Genomic DNA, 12,329 nt, shown 5'->3' with positions numbered 1-12,329 from the left:
AGAGAGAGATAGACAGGTAGATAGAGACAGATAGACAGGTAGGTATAGAGACAGATAGACAGGTAGATAGAGACAGAGATAGACAGGTAGATAGAGACAGATAGACAGGTAGATAGAGAGACGAATATGTGCATAGAGCTAAAAGACATCTATTCAGTCATACAAGTTGTTATCGGTTCAACACGTACAGTATGCAGATAGTAAACTAATAATTGCTATATATGAATTCACACTATTACACAATAATTTACACGTCAACAAACTTTGTAGTCAATGTGAACAAAAATATAGACCCCCCTACCCCCTCCACACACGCACACAAGGTGAAATGTATATCAAAGTGGTATTTACATAAGTGTAATGTAACAAGAAGCACTTACAGTAGACACACACAAAAAAATACATTAAATATTGTATTTTTAGCTGGAAATCTGTGTACCGGCGGAAACATTACCTCAACATTTAATAAGAAAAATACAAAAGTAACAGAATCTTACAGTTTTAAAAATTATACAAAGAGAAAAATCACACTAGGAAAATAGTCGCTTTAATTAACTGGCTATATATGTAATGGTTATCCGTTACAGCCGAGACATGTAGACACACACACACACACACACACACACACACACACACACACACACACACACACATATATATCTAGTTGAAAAAGAAAACAAGAAAATGAAGTCGTATTTTACTCAATTATGTTTTTCACCTCTAATGTCTGTCGTCGTGAATTCCAATATTTTGTCTCCGGGTGAAGGATGTGTCTAGTTCGTCAGGAGACACACAGGAGGTTACCCAGTCACCGTGTTTCCTCGCTATCAACCAGGTCATCTGTTTTACTCATTACTACCCACGCCAGAAATACATATATTTAATTATTAAGTAAATTCACCATACAAGTTTCACATTCATTCAGAAAATACATAGTCACTGCAGGTAAACATACGATGGTAATCAATAATTCCATCAAGATAGCCAACACAGCCAATACTATTTCCATGTCACATAATTGTGTTTTTAGTAGCATAACCTAGCCACTATTTACTTAGTTCCAGGTCACATAATTGTCTCTTTTGTAGTATAACCTGAGATACTTACAAAACTGGATTATGTTGAGTTAATTATATAAATGAGCCCATAAGACGAGAAAGTGATCACGTAAGGTCCAGGAGCCTCCGTCGTTACAGTCTACAGAGACAAGACGCTTCATAACTTTACCTGTTGACACACACACACACACACACACACACACACACACACACACACTACTTTGTTGTCACTCGGAATCGATTATGACGATTTATCGGTCGATACTGATACCAATACTCCTTATATACTTATTCCAGTCTTAAGTATAATCTTTTACTCGAATCTGATCTTATAGGGGAAAAGTTACTTACTACTGAGATTGTTTTCACTATAATCTCACACTGGTCCAGACTGGTCCCATGGCTGTTCTGGCGTGTCAATTAACCCCATAAGAATATTAATAATTAATACCACCAGCCCAAAAGACGAAGTTGGACCAGTCCAGATTGGTCCAAACAGGATATTAAGAATATGCTATATGTTAGAGCTGTACAGTATTGCTGCAAAATTTGGAGTTTAGCTTAGCATGGTCAAAACAATTCTTATTTTCACTCTAACTTACAGGGCAAATACTGTATGTACAATACCAGTATCGGTATCGGCCGATACTAACTTGACCGCGACCATCATCATACCGATACTGATTAATCAGTGCATTCCTATTCACAATGGCGAAGAGTTGTGATGGGCAGCCAAAACGACTGGGGGTAAGGTCGATTAAGGCCATGTACAAGTCACGAGGCTATACTCTGCACTTTTCCTGAATCTGACGGGCAGCAAAGATCATGTCAGTGGTGACGGTCTAAAGCCACATCGAAATTCTAGGAAGAAGTTTTACGCCTCAGGAAGAAGTCTGTTTAGGAGGACTCTGGCAATAAACTTGCAGCTACAGACAAGATCCTCATGCTATCCTTAAGAGCTTGGGGGATTTCCTCCTTTTCCCATATATTCTCCAGGAGAGAGACCAAAGCAGAGGTTCATCTGCTTTATATACCTCGGCTGGGATTCCACCAGGCTCTGCGGGTTTGTTATTTTTCATCTGTTTGGTGGCAGTAGCTACCTCCTCCAGGGATGGAGGATGGCTGAGGTGGGTCAGCTCTGGGCACTGAGGGACCTGTTGGGTAGTCAGGAGATCCACAGCGGTGTTTTGGTTGAGTAGTGAATGGTAGTGCTCATTCTAGCACTGACGGATGCCTTCTTTATCTTTAATTAGGGAGTACTGTCGGATGAGCAGATGGGGGCTGTACCATGATTAACTGAGCCATAAAGTGTTTTAATGGAATTGAAAAATTCATGCATCTTGCAAATTTTTGCATTTCACATGCTTTATTTTCTTACCATTCATTCATTAGAGTGCAAAATTGGCACGCCTGTGGAAGATATCAACTTTGGTCCGAGACTGAGGGTTGTTCTGCCTGTCGTTAAAGCAGAACGTTTACCATGGACGAGTACATTGATTACCGGGTCATCTTCAGCAAACCAGTCCTGGTGTATTCTTTCGATCTGGCCGAGGATCTCTCTGCAGGTTTTTGGTCTGACAGTATTGAGGATATCCCATTCAGCACTCGGGTTTGCGTTGTTTGTTGTCGGGTTGTTTACCAGTTCATCCTCGAGGTGCTCTCTGAAAGCATGTGGGACAACTGGATTCTACAGACGCTTGGTGTTAAAACCTCTTCTGGAGGCTTGTTGCCTTTGCCATTTTAGGGTGAAGTGAAGGGAGAGTTTGGATGAGCCGATGATCTGTGTCACAGTGGTCTGAGCCAGGCATGATTCGGGTGATGAGGATATCTCGACGAACTCTTTCTATGACAATGATGTTGTCAATGAGATGCCAATGTTTAGATCGTGGGTGTTGCCAACAACCCTTGAACTTGTTGGCCTGCCTAATTAAGTGTGATGAAAGTGAGGTTGTGTGTAGCACACTTGCTGAGGAGGGGTAGGCCATTGGGATTACACTTGCCTCCATTTCTCCCTATGGTTCCCTGCCAAATGTCAGCATCTCTGGCAACTCTGGCATTGAAGTCACCAAGGAGCACAACCTTATCTTCTTTGGGGATAGAGATTAGCACTCTGTCGCGGTCGGCATAAAGCCCGTTGATGTCATCCTATGCATCCAGTGTTGGGGCATATGCACTGATGAAGAAGGCATGACGTGAGTGATTCACTGGGAATCGGAGCGTCATGAGGTGCTCGTTGATCCCAACAGGCATTTCAGTTAGTCTGTGAAAGGATGCATTGGCAGATAGCAAAGAAAAATCCATAAATGCAGTTTCTCTGTGCAGCAGGCTTATCCTTCCAAAAGACGGTATATCCAAACTCCCGTTCTGTGAGTTGACCCTCGCCTGGGAGCCGGGACTCATTAATGGCTACTATGTCGATGTTATGCCTAGCTCTTTTTACACAAGGGCAGTTCTTCTTTCAGGACGCCATTTGTGACAGTATCCAGAAGGGTCCTGACATCCCATGCAGCGACCATAAAAGGTTGTATAGTTTGTTTTTGCTTTGGCCTGTGATTATGATTATGTTTTCTACTGCATAAGGGTGACCTTACTGGGTGGTTGATCATTTTTTTTTTTTAGGCAGGCTATGATTGGGCACCTTTTGTGGCCCCCTCCCGTGGGGTGAGCAGAAGGGCTCCTGGAAAGGGCTGCTCAGTCGCACAGACAAGATCGGATTGCACTGCTGCCAAGATCCCAGTAAATAAACGACCATCTTATCTGTGCCGCCCATGTGCAGAGTTGTGACTAGAGACTCCCGGCAGTCATCTCTGCCTGTTTCCGTCGCCACTCGTCTGTCGCCATATGACTTTTGGGGGTATGGGGGTTTTGATGATGATGTACTGGATGATGGCTGTGCTAATTGATTTATGTGGTGAGGCAGAAGCGCAGGCTGCAAACCACATCTTGGCTCTCCCTTTTCCTGATCCAGTGGTGCAGGTAGCTGCAGCGACTGGGGGGGAGAAGTTGCAATGGACTGCTGATAGCCGTTTGATGGGTTTCGCCTTATTAGCCTGTTCATCTTGCACTGCCTTCATCCGCCGGTCTAGTCGTTGGGTTCCCATGGTGGTCACCTCTTACGCCTATTCCGCCGTTGGAGTCTCCCTGGAACTCTGTAAACATGTCTGCCTGATACGGGGCTCCACCGCAGTGGTTGGTAGGCACCAGAGCATGTCGACATGCCGGCGGGCTTATGCGCCGTCTCTCTGGGCCTATTACTGCTCCAAGATCCCCTGCTGGTTTAGCCTGGGCCCACGAGGCATCCAGCTACCGTGTATTGCCACGAGGAGGCCCAGCAAGAGTCTTGATGGTGAAGAGGCTGTGTACCGGCAGGGGAGGACTTACGCCAAGTTGCTTCCCTGTTCATCACGAGGACACCACACACACACACACACACACACACACATGAGGTCCTTCATATCAATAATTACGGACGAGTTACTGCACCACATGGACACCACACCACCCAGTGTCTCTATGACCACGTGAGGTCCTTCATATCAACAATTACGGACGAGTTACTGCACCACATGGATACCACACCACCCAGTGTCTCTATGATACATGAGGTCCTTCATATCAACACCCGAGGACGAGTTACTGCATCACATGAACACCACACCACCCAGTGTCTCCATGACCACGTGAGGTCCTTCATGTCAACATCTACGGACGAGTTATTGAACCACGTGGCCTACGTGATCTCACACAGTATGGCAAGAGACCAGCCCGGTCCATCAACTGCAAACTATAATAATTTGTATGTTTAATTCACGTTCTTTTTCCTTTTAGTAATTAAAGATTTTGTTAAACGATCCACCCACCCCATGTCTTTGTATGTAAAGTCATTTTTGTCTAATTAATAATTTCAGCCTTGGGCAAAACTTTTTCAATAAACCGATAATTATTTATTGATTATTATTATTATCATTATTATTTACACACAAACACACACACACACACACACACCGGAATATCAACAAGTTCTCGCCAGAAGTCACAATCTCATTTAGGAAGAGATGAAACCAGTGTTGAACAGATGTGAACAGTGGTGAACAGTGCTTAAGTCAGTGAGAACAACTCAACAGTAACAGCCGAGTCGTACTCAAGTTGCCTTCACACAGTGAGAGTCACAGGTCCCCAGTGATAACTGCCAGTGAGACCCAACAACAACCAGCGATGTGTTTCCTACGATAGGAAGGCCTGGGACCACACCTCACTCAAATAACACCATCCGGGGAATTACTACACCACGTCAGGTCCCTAATAACACCATCTGTGAGGAATTACACGTGGTCCTCATCACCATGGTGAAATTACTACACCATGATGCCCTCATAACACCATCTGTGAGGGTTACTACCTCGTGAGGCCCCATATAACACCATCTGTGAGGAATTAATACACCATGTCAGGACCTCATAACACCATCTGTGAAATTACTACTCCACGAGGTCTCACACACCATCTATGAGGTACTACACCACGTGATGCCACAACACCATATGTGAAATTACTACACCACGTGTCCCTCCTGTGAGAACTACACACAGGTCCCATCCTGTGCCACCACGTCAGGTGCCTCCTACATCTGTGAGAGAACTACACCACGTGAGGTCCCTCTAACACCATCTGGGAGAGTTACTACACTACGTGTTTGCTGTTCAATACATTAATCTGTATGTTCACTGTATGTTCCTTTACATTTCTATAGAAGGCTTTAAACTACCAATGTATATAAGTCATTTTATGTCCAGTGTATTTTCAGCCTTCAATAAACCGTTTAGGCGAGAGCTACTGATGAGAGCACAATATAATATGACATCTTTGCGTTCGCGATTCCTGAGTTATGAAAAAAAGTATCGAGTGGTTTAATGAGGTAGAATATCCACACAAAATATAAACGAGATTTCGTCTACATGATTTTGTTTTAACCGCTTAAAAGTGATTAATTTAACCCCTTTGAGGACTATAATGTAACCCATCCACCCATCCATCCATCTACCTATCTATTCAACAGTAGAAGGACCTAAGTACATCCATCCATCCATCAACCCAACCATCCATCCATCCATCCATCCATCCATTCATCATTCATTCATTCACCTTTCCATCAACCCAACCATTCATCCATCCATCAACATCAACAACCAACAAAATCCATCCATCATTCATTCATTCATTCATCCATCTATCCATCAACCCAACCAACCATCCATCAATAAGGTAGAGTTCTAACTGTAAACACAACCTTATGACATCTAGTAAGGTATTATCTAAGAGTGACTAACTAACCTAATAACCTTTACTTGGTAGTGTTGAAGACTCCCTGAGGCTCTGACCTTTAGGAGTTCCAGTCTACACATTTATCCCAGGTTATGACCGGGTTTGACCTCCCTTACAGCTGAGTTAGGTTTACTTTAGTCCATGTTTCTACTGTATTGCGGTTTTCCCCTTTTCATTTGTACTGAGCTCTCGTAATAATAATAATAATAATAATAATAATAATAATAATAATAATAATAATAAAATTGAACACACAGTCATGGGCTTAAACAATTTACAAGAAAAACATCACAGCTCTAAAGGTTATCAAAGGTGTTCCTGGATCCAGCACAATTATTTCTCAGACGGGGTAGTTGTCGCGCTGGTGAGCATCTTGTGAGTGTCCTGAGGCGTCCTGCACAGTGGTGGCAGGGTGGGACAGGTGAGATGACAACAGGGAGTGGGGACAGGTGAGATGACAACAGGGAGTGGGGACAGGTGAGAGATGACAACAGGAGTGGGACCAGTGAGATGACAACAGGGAGTGGGGACAGGTGGGATAACAGGGAGGGACAGGTGAGATGACAACAGGAGTGGGGACAGGTGAGATGACAACAGGGGAGTGGGGACAGGTGAGATGACAGGGGAGTGGGGACAGGTAGAGGTGACAACAGGATTGAACAGGTGAGATGACAACAGGGGTGGGGACAGGTGAGATGACAACAGGGAGTGGGGACAGGTAAGATGACAACAGGGAGTGGGGACAGGTGAGATGACAACAGGGAGTGGGGACAGGTAGATGGGTGAGGTGACAACAGGGAGTGAGGGAGGGTGGGACAGGTGAGATGACAACAGGGAGTGGGGATAGGTGAGGCCATGCTATCAGAGGTATTCTTAGTCGCGCTTTTGTCCTGATGATCACAAGTTCCGGCGATGAGTTTTCCTTATAATTACTGATACAATAAAGGTTCCACACTCTGGTCCTCACGCTGCTGTCAACAAGTCAACCCCATCGTACAGCACTAAACAAACCATGTACTGCACTGGTAATACTCTAACAATCATTGCCATATGACCACTGGTTTCTATTATCACCCTTGTGACCTCCATTTTGCACTACAGCTCACAGGATGAGTATGGGGGGTGTACAATAAACTAGCCGCGTCTACAGCAAAATTCAATTCACCACCACACAGGGGAGGTCGTGGATGACTCACCCTTCTCTGGATGACAGATGTTGATGTAGCGGATGAGGCTGACACAAGCGTGGATGACCATGGAGAACGTGCGACATTGCACAGAACCCGTAGTAGTTACAACCTGGTGAACAAATGAACATTGATGAACAAAAAGACCTGGTGAATAAAAAGACCTGGTGAATAAAAGAATACTGGTGAATAAAAAACACTGGTGGATAAAAAACACTGATGAACAAAGAACAAGTGAACAAAGAACACTGGTGAATAAAAGAACACTGGTGAACAAAGAACACTGAACAAGAACACTGGTGAACAAAAATGAACAGTGAATAAAGAACACTGGTGAACAAAGAACACTGGTGATAAAGAACACTGGTGAATAAAGAACACTGGTGGATAAAGACACTGATGAACAAAAGAACACTGGTGAACAAAAGGCATAGTGTAAAAAAGAACACGAACAGCACTGAACAAAAGAACACTGGTGAACAAAGAACATTGGTGAATAAAAAGACACTGGACAAAAAGAACACTGGTGAACAAAAGAACACTGGTGAATAAAAAAAGAACACTGGTGAACAAAGAACACTGGTGAACAAAAGAACACTGGTGAATAAAAGAACACTTGAATAAAAAGAACACTGGTGAATAAAAAGAATGCAAAGCTGAACAAAAGAACACTGGTGAATAAAGTAACACTGGTGAACAAAAGCACTAGTGAACAAAAGAACACTGGTGAATAAAAAGAACACTGGTGAACAAAAGAACACTGGTGAACAAAGCTGGTGAACAAAAGAACACGTGGTAAAAAGACACTGGTGAACAAAGAACACTGGTAAAAGAACACTGGTGAATAAAAGAACACTGGTGAATAAAAAACACTGAACAAGACTGGTGAATAAAATAACACTGGTGAACAAGAACACTGGTGAACAAAAGAACACTGGTGAATAAAGAACACTGGTGAACAAAAGAACACTGGTGAACAAAGAGACCACTGTGGTAAAAAAGAACTGGTGAACAGGCACTGGTGAATAAAAAACACTGGTGAATAAAGAACACTGGTGAATAAAAAGAACACTGGTGAACAAAGAACACTGGTGAACAAAGAACACTGGTGAATAAAAGAACACTGGTGAATAAAAAGACACTGGTGAATAAAGAACACTGGTGAACAAAAGAACATTGGTGAACAAAAGAACACTGGTGAACAAAAAAAGGTGAATAAAGAACACTGGTGAACAAAGAACATTGGTGAACAAAGAACACTGGTGAATAAAGAACACTGGTGATAAAGAACACTGGTGAATAAAAGAACACTGGTGAAAAAAGAACACTGGTGAACAAAAGATACTGGTGAATAAAAAGAACACTGGTGAACAAAAGAACACTGGTGAATAAAGAACACTGGTGAATAAAACACTGGTGAATAAAAAGAACACTGGTGAACAAAAAAAACACTGGTGAACAAAAGAACACTGGTGAACAAAAATTGAACAAAAAAACACGTGAACAAAAGACACTGGTGAACAAAGAACACTGGTGAACAAAAAGAACAAACACTGGTGAACAAAAGAACACTGGTGAACAAGAACACTGGTGAATAAAAGAACACTGGTGAACAAAAGAACACGGTGAATAAAAAGCACTGGTGAACAAAAGAACACGGTGAACAAAGAACACTGGTGAACAAAAGAACACTGGTGAACAAAAGAACACTGGTGAACAAAGAACACTAAAACAGGGAATTAATATTGATTCAAACATAAGGACGGACTTAACGTAAATGGGTCCATTATACAATACTGAGGACATATATACTGTATATAAACTCCCTGTACAGTCTGTAAGTCTCTCTCTCTCTCTCTCTCCCTGAGGAGAATCAATAAACACTTGATACCTGAGTAGCTGAGGTGAGGACGACGGAGGGTGGAGAGGAGAGAAAAAAGGGAGTGAGGAGAGAGGGGAAGAGAGGAGGAGGAAATAGATGGGTAAGAGGAGGGGGACAGGAGGAGGTAGATGGAGGGAGGAAGGGGGACAGGAGGTAGATGGGTGAGAGGAGAGGAGGAGTAGATGGGTAGGGAGAGGGAAGGAGGAAGGGGGAGGAGGAGGTAGATGGGTGGGGGTGGAGAGGGGAAGGAAGAGGGGGGAGGAGAGGTGAAGGAGAGAAAGCGTCAGCTAAGTGTGTTGCCTTCCTGATCCTAGTCTTCATTTAACGCCTCACTAGAAGGAAAACTGCCTTCCTCACTAGAAGGAAGCTGCCTCTGAGGAAGGAAGAAAGCGCCTAACACACTCACTAGAAGGAAAAAAACCTTACCTCACGAGAAGCTGCGCACACTCACTAGGGAAGGGCTGCCCAACACCTCCTAAGGAAGGCTTAACCACCTCACTAGAGGAAAACTGCCCAACACTCACTAGAAGGAAGAATCCAACACACTCACTAGAGAGGGAGAAACTGTCCAACACTCACTGAAGGAAAGCCTTATACCTCACTAGAGGAAGAAACTTCCCAACACACTCACTAGAGAGAAACTAATCCAACACACACACTCACTAGAAGGAGCTGCCCAACACACTCACTAGAAGGAAGAAAACTGCTTACTCACTAGAAGGAAAACTGTCAACACCTCACTAGAAGGAAAACTGTCCAACACACTCACTAGAAGGCTGTAACACACTCACTAGAAGGAAAAAAGCTGCCTTCACTTGAAAAACTGCCAACACCTCTGGGAAGAAACTGCCCAACACACTCACTAGAAGCTGAAACACTGATGAACACTCTCTAGAAGGAAGAAAACTGCCCCACTAAAACTGACCTCACTAGAAGGAAACTGTAACACCTCACAGAAGGAAAAACTGTCAACACACTCACTAGAAGGAAAACACTTAACACACTCACTAGAAGGAAGAAACTGTCCAACACACTCACTAGAAGGAAAAACTATCAACCTCACTAGGAAGAAACTTACCCTTGAGAAAACTGCCCAACACACTCACAAGATGGAAAATGCATACCTCACTAGAAGGAAAAGCCCAACACACTCACTAGATGGAGAAAACTGCCCAACACACTCACTAGAAGGAAGAAAGCTGCCTCCCACTAGAAGGAAGAAACTGTCCACCTCACTAGAAGCATCAACACACTCTCTTACCTCTCAGAAGGAGAAAACTGCCCAACACACCTCACAAGATGGAAGAAAATGCCCAACCACTCACTAGAAGGAAGAAAGCCTTAACACACTCACTAGATGGAATAAAACTGTCCCACACTCACTAGAGGAGAGAAACTGCCCAACACACTCACTAGAAGGAAGAAACTGCCAACACACTCACTAGAAGGAAAACTATACACTCCTAGAAGGAACTGCCCAACACCTCACTAGAAGGAAGAAACTGTCCAACACTCACTAGAAGGAGGCTTACCCCAACCCTCTAGAGGAAAACTGTCAACACACTCACTGAAGGAAAACTGTCCAACACACTCACTAGAAGGAAGAAACTTGCCCTCTCAGAAAAGCACCTAACACACTCACAAGATGGAAAAATACAACACCTCTCTCCTAGAAAAGAACTGCCTCACTGAATGGAATAAAACTGCCCAACACACACTAGATGGAAGACTTCTTGCCTCACTAGAAGATAAAACTGCCCAACTCACTAGAAGAGGAAAACTGCCTAACACACACTCACTAGAGGAGATAAAACTGCCCAAAACTCTCACTAGAGAGAAAAACATAACACTCACTAGGGAAGAAAACTGCCTAACCTCACTAGAAGACATGTAACCTCACTAGATGAAGATTGCTAACGCACTCCTAGAGGAAAACTATTACACTATAGAAGGAAGAAACATGCCTACTCACTAGATGGAAAATTGTATATTCTAAAGGAAGAAAACTGCCCAACACACTCACTAGAAAGACTGCAACACACTCACTAGAAGGGAAAACTGCCAACACACTCACTAAAAAGAGCCTTATACCTCACTAGAAGGAGCTGCCTAACGACTCACTAGAAGAAAAACTACCCTAGAAGACACTCACTAGGGAAGACACACTCCTTAGAGAAACATACACTCCTAGAGGAGCTGCCCAACACACTCACTAAGAAAATAAAAACGCTCACTTAGAGGAGAAAGCAACACACTCACTAGAGGGCTGCAACACACTCACTAGAGGCTGTCATCACTAGAGGGAGAAAACTGTAACACTCACTGACTATACATACAAGGGAAGAAAGAAATGACCCAACACATCACTAGATGGAGAAACGCCCCAACACACTCACTAGAGAAAAACTGCCTAACACTCTGAAAAAGCTGCCAACACACTCACTAGATAAACTGCCCAACACACTACTCACTAGAAGGCTGCCAACACTCACTAGAAGAGCTGCCAACACTACTAAATCCACTAGAAGGAAGAACACACTCACTAGAAGGAAGAAAACTAGCAACACACTCACTAGAAGGAAGAAACTGCCTAACACCTCACTAGAAGGAAGAAAGCTGCAACACACTCACTAAATAGAGAAACTGCCCAACACACTTACTAGATGGGCTAATTACACACTCACTAGAAGAAAACTGCCCAACACATTCACTAAATGGAAGAAACTGCCAACACACTCACTAGAAGGAAGAAAGGTGCTAACACAATCACTAGAAGGAAAAGCTGCCAACACCACTAGAAGGAAGAAAACCTTAACACATTCACTAGATGGAGCTTAACACACTCACTAGAAGGAAGAAAACTGCCCAACACATTCACTA

At 43.4% G+C, this 12,329-nt stretch overlaps 1 protein-coding gene across 1 annotated transcript in view; it reads right to left on the bottom strand.

The window, feature by feature from the left end:
- LOC121866935 (melanopsin-like) overlaps positions 1-12,329 on the bottom strand; it is a 50,094-nt gene that overhangs the window by 20,994 nt on the left and 16,771 nt on the right. Inside the window, exons 3-4 of the mRNA XM_042366685.1 lie at positions 7,577-7,679; positions 1,712-1,799 (exon numbers count right to left, since the gene is read on the bottom strand). Coding sequence (XP_042222619.1) covers positions 1,712-1,799; positions 7,577-7,679 — 191 coding nt within the window. The remainder of the gene's footprint in view (positions 1-1,711; positions 1,800-7,576; positions 7,680-12,329) is intronic.

The sequence above is a fragment of the Homarus americanus genome, unplaced genomic scaffold, assembly GCF_018991925.1.
Source record: "Homarus americanus isolate GMGI-L3 unplaced genomic scaffold, GMGI_Hamer_2.0 scaffold14393, whole genome shotgun sequence".
NCBI lineage: Eukaryota > Metazoa > Arthropoda > Malacostraca > Decapoda > Nephropidae > Homarus > Homarus americanus.
Note: the sequence above shows the minus strand (reverse complement) of the source record. Positions and strands in the feature narration are given on the sequence as shown.